The following is a 17,170-nucleotide window of genomic DNA, read 5'->3' as shown; positions in this document are numbered from 1 at the left end:
GTGTAGCCATACTTCGAGAACATCACAAATACATGTCTGTTTGTCTCCAAATCGAAGAAACTCAATTTAAGAATGTGAAACAGAAGCTGTTTTTATCGTGCCTTTAATGTTCCCTTCTTGTCGATTTGATATCCGTACATTCTCAGAAGTGATCACTGAGATTATTTTGTTCGGTCCTGAATTGGAATCGGACCATGCTGGGCGTGTGAGTGAATGAGTGAGTGAGTGAGTGAGTGAGTGAGTGGGGTGGGTCGGGTCGGGTCGTAGTTGAACACTACGGTGTTGAAACCAACGACAAGGGGTATTCTGCTGACAAACTAAGGGTCGTCATCAAGGGGTGGAGAGTGGAGTGGAAATGTCTGAGACCTGCATCATTTGGACTTTCCTCCCAAATTTAAATGACATTTATGATATACTGCCGACGGAGGCCCATCAACAATGATGCAACTGCAGAGTTAATCGGAAAGTGAAATAAATCACTGAGCGCAACTAAGATGGCACACATCGTACGTTTCAGAGAATATTCCTCATATTGCGATTCCCAGAGGTAGTGGGATTCCTGGCCAATGTATACTCCTCGGGGGCAGTGGTCTCCCTTGACAATCTCACTGCATTCTCCTCGGGCGTAGTGGTCTCCCTTGACAATCCCACAGCATACCTTTCGGGCGTAGTGGTCTCCCTTGACAATCCCACAGCATACCTTTCGGGCGTAGTGGTCTCCCTTGACAATCCCACAGCATACTCCTCGGGCGTTGTGAACTCCCTTGACAATCCCACAGCATAATCCTCGGGCGTTGTGTTCTCCCTTGACAATCCCCGCAACATACTACTCGGGCGTTGTGGTCTCCCTTGACAATCCATACAACATACTCCTCGGACGTTGTGGTCTCCCTTGACAATTCCCACAACATACTCCTCGGGGGTCGTGGTCTCCCTTGACAATTCCCACAACATAATCCTCTGGTGTCGTGGTCTTCCTTGACAATCCCCACAACATAATCCTCGGGGGTCGTGGTCTCCCTTGACAATTCCCACAACATACTCCTCGGGGGTCGTGGTCTTCCTTGACAATCCCCACAACATACTCCTCGGATGTCGTGGTCTGCCTTGACAATCCCCACAACATACTCCTCGGGTGTCGTGGTCTCCTTTGACAATCCTACAGCATACTCCTCGGGCGTTGTGGTCTCCCTTGACAATCCCCACAACATACTCCTCGGGTGTCGTGGTCTCCTTTGACAATCCCCAAAACATCCTCCTCGGGTGTGGTGGTCTTCCTTGACATTCTTCACAACACATCCCTCGGACGTTGTGGTCTCTCTTGACAATTCCCACAACATACTCCTCGGGAGTAGTGGTCTCCCTTGACAATCCCTACAACACACCCCTCGGGCGTTGTGGTCTCCCTTGACAATCCCCACAACATATTCACGTATTAGCTGCGAGACACGCCAGGAACTCCGTAGTAACTTTTACACAACACCATTGTAGCCATGAACAGCATTCCTCTAGCCGTTGTTGCGAGACGTGAGTACCGCCAAAAACGTCATGTGACGTCAAGGCGAGATAACACGCCTATAGCACCAGGCGCTACTCCAGTGCACATAGTTGTCGCGTGCCAGACGAAACTGATAGCATGTCTCCAACATCGACACTCAGACTCTGGAATAATTAGTTTTCTTGGTAAATACAGCGTTGTCGTCGGGAACGGCGGGATGAGGACTACACTGTGGGAGTTGTGTTCCTTAGATTGGAACAATTTACGATGTAAGCGATGTAAGCGATGTGAGCGGTGTAAGCGATGTAAGCGATGTAAGCGATGTGAGCGATGTAAGCGGTGTAAGCGATGTAAGCCATGTAAGCGATGAAAGCGATGTGAGCGATGTGAACGCTGTGAGCGGTGTAAGCGATTTGAGCGATGTAAGCGATTTAAGCGATGTGAGCGGTGTAAGCGATGTGAGCGATGTGAGCGGTGTAAGCGATGTAAGTGATGTGAGCGGTGTAAAGGATGTAAGCGATGTGAGCGATGTGAGCGATGTAAGCGATGTGAGCGGTGGAAGCGATGTAAGCGATGTGAGCGATGAGAGCGGTGTAAGCCATGTAAGCCATGTAAGCAATGAAAGCGATGTGAGCGATGTGAACGATGTGAGCGGTTTAAGCGGTGTTAGCGATGTGAGCGATGTGAGCGATGTAACCGATGTGAGCGTTGTAAGCGATGTGAGCGATGTACGCGATGTGAACGATGTGAGCGTTGTAAGCGACGTGAACGATGTAAGCGATGTGAGCGTTGTAAGCGATGTAAGCGATGTAAGCAATGTGAGCGATGTAAGCGATGTGAGCGTTGTAAGCGATGTGACAAACTCCCTGTCAGTCATTTATAGTGAGTGAGTGAGTGAGTGAGTAAGTGAGTGAGTGAGTGAGTGAGTGAGTGAGTTGGACGGAGGTAATACCTCTGACGAAAGACGCTAAAACAGTTTTTAATACCTCAGAAGACAGACGCTACACCAATATGTAATACCTCTGACGAAAGACGCTACAACAGTTTGTAATACCTCAGAAGACAGACGCTACACCAGTTTATAATACCTCTGAAGACAGACGCTACACTAGTTTATAATACCTCTGATGACAGACGCTTCACCAGTTTATTATACCTCAGAAGACAGACGCTACACCAGTTTATAATACCTCTGAAGACAGACGCTACACTAGTTTATAATACCTCTGATGACAGACGCTTCACCAGTTTATGATACGTCAGAAGACAGGCGCTACACCAGTTGATAATACCTCTGACGACAGACGCTACACTAGTTTATTATACCTCTGAAGACAGACTCTAGTTCATAATACCTCTGAAGACAAACGCTACACCAGTTGATAATACCTTTGAAGACAAACTCTATACCAGTTGGTAATACCTTTAAAGACAGACTCTACACCAGTTTGTAATACGTTCGATTCGGTTCTGGCAGCGTGTAGCACCCCTGAAGACAGACGTTACGACAGTGTAAAGCGCGTCTTAAGACAGACACTACAAGGGTCTTCTGGCAAGGCGAAGAACAGCCCAGCCACTGAGAGTAGTCTAGCTCGGTATGCCGACAATGGATAGCTTTCCTTTATCACACGGTTGTATCAAATGGACTGAAGCCTCCACGCTTCGGAGTGTCTATTTGGGTCTTGAGCTGTTCGCCTTCAGACGGCAGTGTTACAGTCTGACCAGGCGAAGGGTATGACGATCCATGGATGATGCTCTCACACAACATAAGCCAGTATGAATGTAATATCGCTGACAGAACTGGTGTATGAGTACGTGCAGTTTACTAGAGCAGATGTCTTTAGGAGAACCTCAGCGTGCGGTATCTACACCGGTCTTTGATGTAGGGTGATTGTTTATAGGATCTTTTCGTAACCGATTTTACTCAGTCAGTCCTAGATAGCCTTGAAACCTTCGGGGAAGCCAGGCTGGGTAATCGGTACATTAGAATACAAATGTTTTTCTCAAAATACAGATGTATTTATTTGTACGAAACGAATAGCTTGTGGTAGTGGCGGCGAATACCAATTGGCTTTGGATATGACGGGTTCGGACCTGGATGATATTGCGTTAAATGCTACACATGACGTGATGGCCCTAACAATCTCTCCAAATTATTGCTAACATATGATCTTAGAATTTCGCGATGTTATCATATATTGTAGACTCGTGGGTGATGGTATAGCTTACAAGTGAGGAAGATTCACAGAAGCGTATTTTAGTCATTCAAGCTTTTTCGTCTATTTTAAGCAAGACAGACACTACATTGTCTTAGCATTGTCTTAAATATACCTGTCTACTCTGCAAGGTAGACAGGAAAGGTAGATGGTTTGTTTCTTTTGTTTGTTTGAATAACGCCGCACTCAACAATATTCAAGCTATATATTGGCGCTCTGTATATTAATCGAGTCTGGAGCCGACAATCCAGTGATTGATATCATGAGCATCGATCTACGCATTTGGGATACGATGGCAGTTATAGTCAAGACACCGAGACCGTTAGTCGCCTCTAACGACAAGCATGAGTTGATAGAGATCACTTCCAACCCGCATCTTCACGGGTTAGGTAGAGAGAATAAGTGTGGCTGCCTGATTGTTCAACATGTAGTTACTGTAAAATGGCAATGGTTATTTTTCCTCCTATAATTATGTTCCTCGGTTCAAATATATCTAGCATGCACATTGTGCTTCCAGTAGACATTTCCTATGGGTATGGAAAGGATTTTGTCGCTTTGTTTGCATTTAGTGTAGGACCGTGCCTGAATCCTGGCCTTTGGTTCGAATCCCAGTACATCATATATATTGAAACTTTAACTTAGTATCTTGAAGTTTCAACACATCATCTTGACATTTCAACAAAGCATCTTGAAATTTCAACTTAGTATCTTGAAATTTCAAGAAAAAAAGAAATAACCAAAATGGCCCTAAAAGGCTTCGGTAGAGTTGGGCTTGTCATTGAACAGACGTACGTTATATCACGTATTACTGTTCAAGGCACGATAAACCAAACTCACTCACTCACTCACTCACGCTTATCAATGATTTGCATCTGCGTGGTAATGATGGTGATAATGATGATAACACATGTCAATGAAAGCATAACACATATTCTTATTGGACTAATAGTGCGTCTGGCATTGATGAGTGAGTGAGTAAGTTTGGTTTTACGCCGCTTTTAGCAATATTCCAGCAATATCACGGCGGGGGACACCAGAAATGGGCTTCACACATTGTACCCATGTCGGGAATCGAACCCGGGTCTTCGGCGTGACGAGCGAACGCTTCAACCACTAGGCTACCCGACCGCCCCTTGGCATTGATGAGTGTCTGGGATTTTGTTTTGAGACTAAATACATGATTTGTTTTTCAGCTAAAGCTGCGAAACCAGATATTTGTTAGAAATAAAGCTATGTACCTAAAAATACATTTTCTTTTAATACAACTTGCAACACTGTAATCTTTGTGCTAGACAATTTCTTTTTTATCAGCAGTATGAAGCATAATTATACTTTTCAAGAATTTTCTGTGACAATTAATCTTTTCTCTCTATAAAATCCCAGTATGGTTGGCAAATCGTCTGATATTGTTGAAATGGCATCCAATTCTTTAATGTGCCATACTGCCCGAACTCAATGTCACTACAAAGTCAACATTGATACCCGCATTCAAATACCTACAGAAGACATTCCTTATTGACCTCGCAAACTAAATAAAACACACTTTACAATAATCCTTGTGCCTGTTACAAACGCGAACTCAAATCACATGGTCAATTCGCAAGCTAAGCGCCACCGTTTTCCAACTTCATGCCTGAAAAAAACTATTGACCAATTTCTTAAGTAGCTATACACACAGTAAAGTCATTGAATATCCAAAACCACAAGCTTCTGAAACGCGAGCCAGATCGGAGATACAACGGTATCCTAATTTTGCCTGGTTCCTAGCTGATCACGCGGTTGTGGTTGATTTAGCCAGTTGAATATAGACCAGCAGGTTGTTCAAGGTGTACCTTGCCCTTGAATAAGGGTTTTTGAACAAAGACATTGTGACAGTGTTAATGTTCACGCACATTATGCAAGGAACTGATCGCAACAATAGAATTTTAAACACAGCAATACAAACGTTGTTTCAATAGAGGACTGGGACAAGGATCATGTTTCTCTGGGCCGTATTTTACGACGTAATTCTACACCAGCAGGTTACTTATTTAATCACGACCGTATTCATGCTGCAACTCGAATTTCTACGTCATTTCAGATAGAAAGACGACCAGTTGTTCCAAAGGCAATGTTTGATCTATTAAATACGCATATTTACATGACTACAAAGATTATATAAACAAAGTCGCGTGTTTAACTTTTTGATGAAATGTTATGCTGATCTTTGATAAATGAGAAGATAATTTAACTTTAAGTGTTTTTCTTGGTGATATTGCAATGGATCAGCATGAAGGTTGGGGGGAAACACAATGTTACAAGTGGATTAGATGCTCAGTAATTTGAACCTAGACAGAGTGGATAAATGACCGCGTCTACGACGCGTGGTGGCACCAAAGGGCTTCCATTAATGCACACTAATTAGGAACAGAACCCACACTTCGGCGTAACGTACGAACGCTGTTGCCCTAAGGTAGACTAACACCTAGTCTCTGATATGAAGATATCGTACAGAAGAAAACAGTTGTTCAGTTATCTTGATAAAAATATAATAAAAGGGAGCCGTGTGACTCTCTTCATTTTCAGATACTGCAGTTATCTAGACTTGCCAAACATTATAGACTTGCATGGGCTGTATTTGATATAGATATATATATGTATTAGGGTCTGTAAGACAGACTACCCCATTCGCTAGATCTTGAGATTACTCTGACGTGTGCATAAGCGTCCGCGACGCCATTACTTCGGGTTTAATACACGTCAAACGACCGATCGTAATATCGGTCTACCGAATTAACAAAAATATTTTCCCATAAAATGGTGGCTCTAGAAGTGACAATCAGAAATTTGATGTCTTGGCCTCAGTGTTGGTGTTGGCAAATCACTAACAAATCCTTATTCCTCTGTTTATTTGTTGTTGTTTTAAAAAAATAAGTTTCTTGCTCAATGGTTGAAACTGAGAATTGCAGTTAATAAACACATTCATAAATAAGTTATATTAACGGGGGTTGGGGTAGGCAGACGGGTGGCCTAGTGGGTAAAGCGTTGGCTCGTCACACCGAGGACCCTGGTTCTATGTCCACAAGGGTGTAGTTTAGATAGTGTAAAGAGCGGCGTAAAATCTTTTTCACACACTCACTCACAACATGTATTGCCACCCGTGAAGACCCGGGGTAGAATAGGTCTTCAGCAACCCATGCTTGTCGTAAAAGGTGACTATGCTTGTAGTAAAAGGCGACAAATGGAATCAGGTGATCAGGCTCTCTTACTTGGTTGATGGACGTCATCGTATCCTAATTGCGGGATCGATGCTAATGACATCAATCCCTCGATTGTCTGTTCCAGATTAGATTAGTTACAGACCGCCGTCATATAGCTGGAATATTGTCGCATGTGGCGTTAAACAACAAACAAACAAAGAAACATTTATTGCATTTAGTACACTAATAATTCATAATATCTGGAGCTACATGTCGTCTGCTTGTGTGACATCAATCTATTGAGTAATGAAACTCCCTTCCTGTTGTTCTCGTTAAACAATACACCCTGTCATTAGTGTACATGATCCTCTAAAATAGTGTGCCCTTTGACCCATGTTGTGAAAATTCCATTCTTTGCAAGCCTTTAACAGGCCGTTGCACAGCGCTATGTCTGTGCTGGTATATAAATTACAGGTATGCTCGGAGCATGTCATCGCATAAATTGGACACGCATTCGTGTTCATTCTTAACGCGAAGAAATTCGCTATAAATATTACATTATTCCTGAGATCGAAGAAGCGTTAACGCTATAATCAGCGCCACCTTGCGTCAAAATGTCAGCCTTAAGGTACAAGTGAGCACGACCCGAGTCTAAATCTCACTTTGTTTTCGAAAAAAAGATAACCGTTACATGTTCACAAACTGATCTCGCGCGTAGCCTCGTTACCATTTGCGTCTTGTTGCTGTCATGTGACCACTCACCTGAGATGAATCTTTAAAGAGATGATGAAGAAAGATACGACAATAAATAACACTATTGAATGGAGGCTTCTTTATATTTTTCAATCATAAGTGTAACAGTCGATATTGTGTGATTTACATAAAGATGCAAGACCGAACAAGAATTGAAGCATGTCTTTAATCTTTTGTGAAAGATTTTAGAGTGATTGTTTTGTGTTACGCGGTTGCAGGTCATCAAACAAACGAGTCAAATATGTGAATTATGAGCGTTAGGTGCATACATGTAGACAGCAGGGTGAAACAGAACAAACCACTCTCCGTCTGGGGTTAATGTATGTCCCGTTTTGTGTGTACGGTCACCCTGGGGTCTATTTGTTTGTTTGTATGTTTGTTGTTTAACGCCGCACTCAGCAGTATTCCAGATTTATCACGTAAATATTCGAGTTGAGACCAGACACTCCAGTGATTGATATCAAGAGCATCGATCTACGCAATTGGGAAACGATGACATGCATCTACCAAGTCAGCGAGCCTGACCACCCGATATCGTTAATACGACAAACCTATCAGAAAGCGCGTATCACTTCACATTCTTCGTCAAAGAATCCCTCAGCAATAATTTTTCATTTACATTTGTCTTGCAACTAAAAATATACCCAAGACACAGTTAAATGTGTTCAAACATATTGTATAATTCTGCATGTCCCGATGTGCTTTAAATTGCATCTGAAATGTATATTATATATGGGGAAATATATGTGAACCATTGCGCAACGAGTTGACAATTGTTTAAGGTATGCCCGTTTGCGATAAGACTGAACTCGGTCGCAAAGGTGGCCATGAGAGGGACACGAGTCGCTATTCGGTTTGTCCCGGAATAACACGAGTTGGTCACAAATGCGGTAGAGCCCAGAAATTCCAGCCTAGTTCGGCCACGGACCTATATAAGTTATACAAGTCCGTGGTTCGGCAAAGGTGGAAACTGGACTTTTACAGTCAGTTACTAAATATTATTTCACTTTCCGTTCATATTAGTGAAGAACAGTTGGAAAAATCACACCTGTTTACAATAAATCATACATTCATCATTACAATTCAGAGCGTTAAAACAGTCATAGTTACCCCCCCTTTGGCTAGTTATAATGACAGCCCACTGACAAACTACGCGGTTTTTCCGGCCATCTGCATGGTTAATATCACCCTTTCCTGGTTTATTTTGACATGGATCTCAACGAATATGACAGGTCACGAGACCCGTCACGTGATGTCAATAATTAGGTTGACGTTGTCGCATGCAGTTGTGACGGTGATTTGTTTGTTGTTGAACGCCGCACTCGGCAATATTTCAGCAACATGTATATGACGGCAGTTTGTAAACAATCGACCAGACAATTAACCAAGCTTCTCTCTCTCTCCTTCTTTTCTCCTCTCTCTCTCTCTCTCTCTCTCTCTCTCTCTCTCTCTCTCTCTCTCTCTCTCTCTCTCTCTCTCTCTCTCTCTCTCTCTCCCGCGTGTGTACGGGCACGTACGTGTATATGTGTGGTAGGCGTCTTTATTTGTATACATCGGACTGTTCCGACCTTTAAAACGCCACACAAACTCGTGGTAAACAAGTATTGTCAACGCATTAAAAAGTTGGTATTCACGCCTCACCAAGTTATTCTTGTTACAATACAATAAACACAACTCATTTTATACTTAATTCCACCTTTCAGTCTCGGCAACGAGTAAACTGAACTAGCCCAACCTCAAGCCAAACTCACAAATTAACATTCCCAACCTATTTGAAATACGTTTAATTTGTTTTAACTGAAAATATACTGTATTGCCTTTCTGCTTAATCATCATTTACTCTGACTCAGTTTCACAGCCAATTTGAACAATGTTAAAACCGAGCGATCTGTATCTAAAGTATGGCTTCCATGTGGACCATGTCGCGTGTCAAGATCGGAGCTGATTGGCTATCGACATCTGTAACCTACAAGCCTCTCGTCTACAAAGCAGACGACCAGATTCCGCGGGTCGCGAGACTGAGGGGGTATACCGTTTTTGTTGTCATAATAAATATTGCACGAGACTCAAATTTTCACAAATCAACACGATCCGGCTGTTTCTTCTTGTCCCTGGAAGAAAGAAACCTGAGGGGGTTGTTAATAGACCGGCCGGGGGCGACAATGTCACTCTGTCATACAGAGCAAGCGGTGGGGAAAGTACTATCCACATCTCAGATAATATTTTCCTAACGCATTTCCACCCTAAGGAGACAAAATTCTTCAGGTTTTTAGATGTCAACTTCAGAAATATTTCCATAACATTTTTTTCTAAACTGGTTGTGTCGGTACGTGTGCTAAAGTCATCACGTATCTGTGTCTGATTACATTATCAGTCTTCATAATGCTCAATGTACATATGTTAGTGATAGTCAGTAATTTCCATGTCAAGGACATGTCAACAACGTCATCTGCCAGACGCGTCGTCACAACAGAATCGTGAGTAAACAACTCGGATAATGAATTAAATTGCGGATTACACCCACCTTTAAGGATTCCGCTTGTCGGATCCTAACGAAGGTCTTTTCGTAGCTACTTCGATCTAAAAAGAGATGACGGTTTCTCCAGTTTCTCCGTTGTAAGTCATTGCGACAGAGTGACTGAGTATGGTTTTACCCCGCTTTTAGCAATATTCCAGCAATATCACAGCGGGGAACTTGAATGGGGTTCACACATTGTACCCATGTGGGGAATCGAACCCGGGCTTTCAGCGTGACGAGCGAACGCTTTAACCACTAGGCTACCAAACCGCCCCAATGCGAAAGATCGCTGCTACATATATAAAATGCGTGCGCAGTTGCAGCATGTACAGTGCCAAATTCTTGTTTTAATCAGTTGTTTTAGAGTCATCTGTGTTGTCCATATCAGCCTGCTGTGAGTAAGTGAGTGAGTTGTTTTACGCCGCTTTGAACAGCAGTTCAGTTTTATCACGGCATGACATGAGACTGGAATAGGTTCAGATCTCAGACGTTTACCGCTCAACCCATGAGTAGGATTACAAACCAAGCACACTATGAAGGCGAAACTGGGATTCGAACCCACGGCTTCTGACACGTCTAAGAGAGAGCAATACTGAACAGCAAATCGCTGCGCCTTTGACCACATGACCACCTGTTTCCCTTCCCACATGTACATCCGGGCAATGGCTGTCGCCAAGTTGCCAGTAATGAAAAAATCATGAGACTCGGTTGATTCCGGAAGTAGAATTACATTCGTGACCAACTCCATTCGTGACCAACTCGTGTTATTCCGGGACAAGCCGAATAGCGACTCGTGCCCCTATCATGGCCATTTTTGCGACCGGGTTCCGTCTTTGCGCAAACGGGCATACCTAAAACAATTGTCAACTCGTTGCGTAATGGTTCACATTTATTTCCCCATATATTATATATATTTCAGATGCAATTTAAATCACTTGGGACATGCGGATTTATACAGTATGATTGAACACAATTAACTGTGTCTTGGGTATATTTTTAGATGCAAGACATATGTAAAATGAAAAATTATTGCTGAGGGATTCTTTGACGAAGAACTTGAAATCATACGCGCATTCTGATTGGTTTGTCGTTTTTTCGCACATAACATTCATCGATAGGGGGACGAGTCTTCTTGCAGGTTACGGAAAGGGGCGAGTGGTGACGAATGGTAGAATTAATGAGCTCCCATAGTTCCGAGTTATTTCCATGTTATAGTTGATATATGATTTGTATATAATTTTGCATAATGACCTTGAGTAGTTGCGTCAGTTGTTCTTGTTCAATTTTTGTTCAGAATGGCTTGTGAATTCCTGGCTCAGCATCAACTGTAACAACGACGTTGTGACAATGGTTCAATACAGTGTTAGCCGAGATTATGAGCTATTGCATTGGAAGGAGCCGAATGATATTTCCGGGTTATACAAAAAGTACAACCTTACATTCAAAGCGGAATATGACATAACTCTTTCCCAATGGAATTACAATTACGCTGCTCCGAAAAGCATCTGATGGATGCGCTTCTCAAATGTTTATTTTTAGCCTTTTAAATCACTGATCAAATATCGCGTCTCCAATATGTAAATCTAAATCAGCCTGATTTCAAGCGCCAACATTCCGTGTCTCTAAACAAAATATAACACGGGCCATTATTGGGATTTTGGACACCATTGTGTCCCCTTTCCAGACCATTACCACTCCCTCTGGGGGTCAGTGAGTTGACGAGCGGCCCACGGTAATGACCACTTCACACATAAACTGACCATTAAATGTCATGCCGATTCTCGGTCATCTTCAACCGAACTAATAACTCAATAAAAAGCGGACAACCTGTGCATGTCAGACTCGGGATGCTTGATTCGTTGGTTTGGCCTGGTTAAGGTGAATCGCTGTACTTTCATTTGGCACATGAGAAGGGGCGACCTTTCATATATATCTATAAGAATTTCAAGTGGACAGAACGAGATTTAACGAGGACCTCAATACGCCAAACAATAAGCCGTATGACCCCATTGTGTACGTACGGTAAGCCAATATCTCTAAGTTTATTTGATCAGACTTAATTTAGGGCTGCTGGATAGACTCGATACAGGTTTATGTGTCGGAAGCACATCATTGAGTTGATAGACGGGTTTACAATGTATCTTATGTCTTTGTTTTATATACTTATGCTAAAACAGCTATGAGGGTGTGTAAATATTAAAATGCTATTTAATCAAAGGAATTTCACGTCAGTTTGGGAATAATTTATTAATTTGTTTTATTGCTGGAAATGTTCTTGGCACTGGGTGGGTTTTAATTTTATTTTAAAATAAACCTCGACTGTTGTTATCATTGCGGGGTTTTCTATGTCGAGCCACGGTACATGCTTTGAAGATAGAAATTAATTTGAATCTTACAAACCTGCTGTGAGTTATAGCAAACTTTAAGTACCTGCTGTACGCTGTACGAATGTGGCCACGGAGGGGTCATGTTTACATGGAAGAGTTTGAAGTTGCCATCAATAATATGTTTATAAACATAGCAGCGACCTGTCAGCGTGTGCGCCCATCATTGTGATATGTACCTACGTCAGGTGTAAAATACAGTGGTATACTCAGTCAGGTGTAAAATACAGCGGTATACCCAATGAGGTGTAAAATACAGTGCTTTACCCGATCAGGTGTAAAATACAGCGGTATACCCAGTCAGGTGTATAATACAGCGGTATACCCGATCAGGTGTAAAATACAGCGGTATACCCAATCAGGTGTTAAATACAGCGGTGTACCCAATCAGGTGTAAAATACAGCGGTGTACTCAATCAGGTGTAAAACACAGAGGTATACTCCATCAAGTTAAAATACAGCGGTATACCCAATCAGGCGTAAAATACAGCGGTATACTTAATCAGGTGTAAAACACGGCGGTATACTCAATCAGGTGTAAAATACAACGGTATACTCAATCAGGTGTAAAATACAACGGTATACTCAATCAGGTGAAAATGCAGCGGTATACTCAATCAGGTGTAAACTACTGCGGTATACTCAATCAGGTGTAAAATACAGCGGTATACCCAATCAGGTGTAAAATACAACGGTATACCAAGTCAGGTGTAAAATACAGCGGTATACTCAATCAGGTGTAAAATACAGCGGTATACTCAATCAGGTGTAAAATACAACAGTATACTCAATCAGGTGTAAAATTAAGGGGTATACTCAATCAGGTGTAAAATACAATAGTATACTCAATCAGGTGTAAATACAGCGGTATACTCAATCAGGTGTAAAATACACTAGTATACTCAATCAGGTGTAAAATACAATAGTATACTCAATCAGGTGTAAATACAGCGGTATACTCAATCAGGTGTAAAATACAGCGGTATACTCAATCAGGTGTAAAATACAATAGTATACTCAATCAGGTGTAAACTACTGCGGTATACTCAATCAGGTGTAAAATACACTAGTATACTCAATCAGGTGTAAAATACACTAGTATACTCAATCAGGTGTAAAATACAGCGGTATACTCAATCAGGTGTAAAATACAATAGTATACTCAATCAGGTGTAAAATACACTAGTATACTCAATCAGGTGTAAAATACAGCGGTATACTCAATCAGGTGTAAAATACAATAGTATACTCAATCAGGTGTAAAATACACTAGTATACTCAATCAGGTGTAAAATACAGCGGTATACTCAATCAGGTGTAAAATACACTAGTATACTCAATCAGGTGTAAACTACTGCGGTATACTCAATCAGGTGTAAAATACACTAGTATACTCAATCAGGTGTAAAATACACTAGTATACTCAATCAGGTGTAAAATACACTAGTATACTCAATCAGGTGTAAAATACAATAGTATACTCAATCAGGTGTAAAATACACTAGTATACTCAATCAGGTGTAAAATACAGCGGTATACTCAATCAGGTGTAAAATACAATAGTATACTCAATCAGGTGTAAAATACACTAGTATACTCAATCAGGTGTAAAATACACTAGTATACTCAATCAGGTGTAAACTACTGCGGTATACTCAATCAGGTGTAAAATACACTAGTATACTCAATCAGGTGTAAAATACACTAGTATACTCAATCAGGTGTAAAATACACTAGTATACTCAATCAGGTGTAAAATACAATAGTATACTCAATCAGGTGTAAAATACACTAGTATACTCAATCAGGTGTAAAATACAGCGGTATACTCAATCAGGTGTAAAATACAATAGTATACTCAATCAGGTGTAAAATACACTAGTATACTCAATCAGGTGTAAATACAGCTATTTACTTAATTAGGTGAAGTTACAGATGCAACAAGTAATATGCATGCAAAAACTACATCAAACTATACCTTTGCAATGTATATATAAAATATATATAATTCATAATGTATGTATAATTCATTTATCAATGTGAAAGTTAGACTGGGGGGGGGGGGGGGGGGGGGGGGGGGGGGGGTAGCATTGGTGGCCCAGTCGTCTAAGGCGCCGAGATTCGCTGTGCGGAGTTGCGTCCCTTGGGCACACCAGAAACCTAGGATTGTGGGTTCGAATCCCGGTCCCCAATTAATATGTTTCTAGGTTTGTCAGCACCATACCCGTGCTCGTGGGTTTCACCGAAGCGGGTGAACGTCTCAGACCTGCATCACTTCGGATTTTCTTCACACATTAAGCTGACACGCCGTGATATAACGGGAATACTGTTAAAAGCGGCGTTAAACCCAACTCACTCACCCACTCACTCACTCATCTTATAACCAAATCAGAGAACCACTGTTTGTTCCACAAAGCAGTCATGGTCGTAGCTTTTACAACTGTCGATACATAGCACTGTGGGAGAGTATATAAAAATCCAGTAAAACGAATTTAAAACAAAATATTGTTGAATAATAACACCGTGATACATTGAATATAAATACTTGTACAGCTAAATTATTAAGTCCTGTTCATTGAAGTATTAAATATATAAACCCGTGTAAGTGGCTCGAATTAAAACGAGAAAGAAATTACCTTTAAATTTCCACATTTTTCTAAAACCATGTTCATACTTTCTGGACGTTGCTTGTATAGACATGTCAATCACAAGTTTCCAACGGAAATGTGAAGTTAAACATCATGACAGTGGATGGGTTGCAATTGACATCCCACGTGACGACCCTCACCTCGACACGTGGGCGCTCAGTGAGGGTTATAACAATAGACAACCGGAGTTCAGCTTGCATGCGTGAAACATAACTCCAAACATCTACGGCTATATCAATTTCTACATCAGCTTCCAAATGCGTCCACTCTTATCATACTTTCAATGTCTTCTTTCCTCTTGGAAGATTGTCGTCGTCATTTTCATCGAAACCGTGGCCATCAGTATCGTCGTTGTTGTCACCATCGCCCTCGTTATTGTTATAAATGTCATCATCACCATTGACGTCACTGTCATCATCACTATTGTCGTCACTGTCATCATAACCATTGTCGTCACTGTCATCGTCACTGTCATCATCACCATTGCCGTCACTGTCATCATCACCATTGACGTCACTGTCATCATCACCATTGTCGTCACTGTCGCCATCACTGACGTCCTTACTGTTATCATCCCGTCGTCGTCGCTGTCATCATTCATGTCATTATCACTGTCGTCCTTACTGTTATCATCGCCGTCGTCGTCACCGCCATTGCTATCCCCGTATTTGTCATAAATACCGTCGTCACTTTCTTTAACCGTCACTGTCACTGCAATCATTACCGTCATCGTCACTCTCATCCTCTCCGTCGTCGTTCTTGTCTTCGTGACGATACTTGCACGTTGTCGTCAATGCCATCATTAGCATCGCCAGTGTTACTTGACTATCCCCATCGTCGTCATTATCATGAGTACCATCATCACCGCCGTCGTCACTGCCACTAATTGTCTTCACTGTTATCAACACATACGTCTTCATCGTCATCGCCACCTTCACCGTCATCATAACCATCGTCATCATTATCATTAAGACCGTCGTCACTTTTTTATCACCGTTGTCGTCACAACAAACATTACCGTCATCGTTACTGTCGTCGTTGCACCGTTATTGTAAATGACATCATTCACGTCTCCAGTGTCATCATCGCCGCTGTCGTCACATTTATCGTCACCACCATTGTCGTAGTTTTCAACATAACTAATTTTCATCGCTTCTTCTTTCGTATGTTATATAATTTTTGTTGTTATTTTTAATGCATGTACCGTTAAGTTACAAAAATCCAGAAAACGTACATTGTGGCTCTGTTAAGGTTTATGTTTTAACCGTTATGTGAGGCTTGGCCCAAATTCCATAACTTGTTGATATGTCATGATGCATGTATACGTCATGTATCAGGTTGAGGAGTGCTTGTACACACCTGGCACTTGCCCGTCTTTTGTTGACCCTCCACGTCTTCTTTATATCGACATTTTATCGCTAGTGGTGCCCAACTCACTTGGTCTTTGAGGCAGCGAGTCGCACAAGCAAAGCACCAAGTTGAGGTCATAACATACAGAGTAGGGCCTTTTCAGCGTAAATTCCAGCCCTGATCGAGCAGAAGTCCACTGTGGTCGACACATCTTAAGTTCAGTGGAGCGTTGCACCGATGTCACATGTTATCTAATCGTAGTGATGTATATACTTGACTGTGGACGTCATGAGTCGGTACAACCACCGTAAAGGCTGTCGTCATGTGACAGTGTTGATGTTATGAACTTATACGTATTTTTATAAAAAGGGAAATCATTTTTTTTCTGCTTTGAACCTTTTCGGATAAACAAATTAATGCGTTTAACATGTTTTGAATTTGATATTTTTTACTTATTCAAAAGATATGTGCACCAATTTATTTAACACAGGTGTTACTTTCAATGCGATACATGCGCTGTTTTTTTGTTCGTTTTTGACAACAGTTAAATGTTAGAAACTGAAAAGGAAGTCTACTTTTCTTTACATTTTCAGATCTTAACTCAGATTCTGATTTTTGATAATA

The 17,170-nt window shown here is 41.6% G+C and overlaps 2 protein-coding genes across 2 annotated transcripts; one reads left to right on the top strand and one right to left on the bottom strand.

The window, feature by feature from the left end:
* The first annotated feature begins 1,092 nt into the window (after positions 1-1,092).
* LOC139450953 (uncharacterized) lies at positions 1,093-2,388 on the top strand. The gene is made up of 2 exons (XM_071232777.1): positions 1,093-1,185; positions 1,750-2,388. The coding sequence occupies exons 1-2, from the start codon at positions 1,093-1,095 to the stop codon at positions 2,386-2,388; spliced, it is 732 nt and encodes a 243-aa protein (XP_071088878.1).
* Positions 2,389-15,468: 13,080 nt separating this feature from the next.
* On the bottom strand, positions 15,469-16,155 carry LOC139450952 (aspartate and glycine-rich protein-like). The gene is made up of 2 exons (XM_071232775.1): positions 16,018-16,155; positions 15,469-15,783 (listed from the first exon to the last, which is right to left on the bottom strand). The coding sequence occupies exons 1-2, from the start codon at positions 16,153-16,155 to the stop codon at positions 15,469-15,471; spliced, it is 453 nt and encodes a 150-aa protein (XP_071088876.1).
* Positions 16,156-17,170: the final 1,015 nt, after the last annotated feature.

This window comes from Haliotis cracherodii, unplaced genomic scaffold, assembly GCF_022045235.1.
Source record: "Haliotis cracherodii isolate W230 unplaced genomic scaffold, xgHalCrac1.p SCAF_8, whole genome shotgun sequence".
NCBI classification, from domain to species: Eukaryota; Metazoa; Mollusca; class Gastropoda; order Lepetellida; family Haliotidae; genus Haliotis; species Haliotis cracherodii.
This window is presented reverse-complemented; position numbering and strand designations above follow the sequence as displayed.

Coding starts and splice junctions, on each gene's coding strand:
- LOC139450953 (XM_071232777.1), top strand. CDS start 1,093: ATGTCGTGGTCTGCCTTGACAATCCCCACAACATACTCCTCGGGTGTC. Junction 1,186..1,749: donor CATACTCCTCGGGCGTTGTG/GTCTCCCTTGAC, acceptor TGTGTTCCTTAG/ATTGGAACAATTTACGATGT.
- LOC139450952 (XM_071232775.1), bottom strand. CDS start 16,155: ATGACGATGGTTATGATGACGGTGAAGGTGGCGATGACGATGAAGACG. Junction 15,784..16,017: donor ACGACGATGGGGATAGTCAA/GTAACACTGGCG, acceptor GAATGATGACAG/CGACGACGACGGGATGATAA.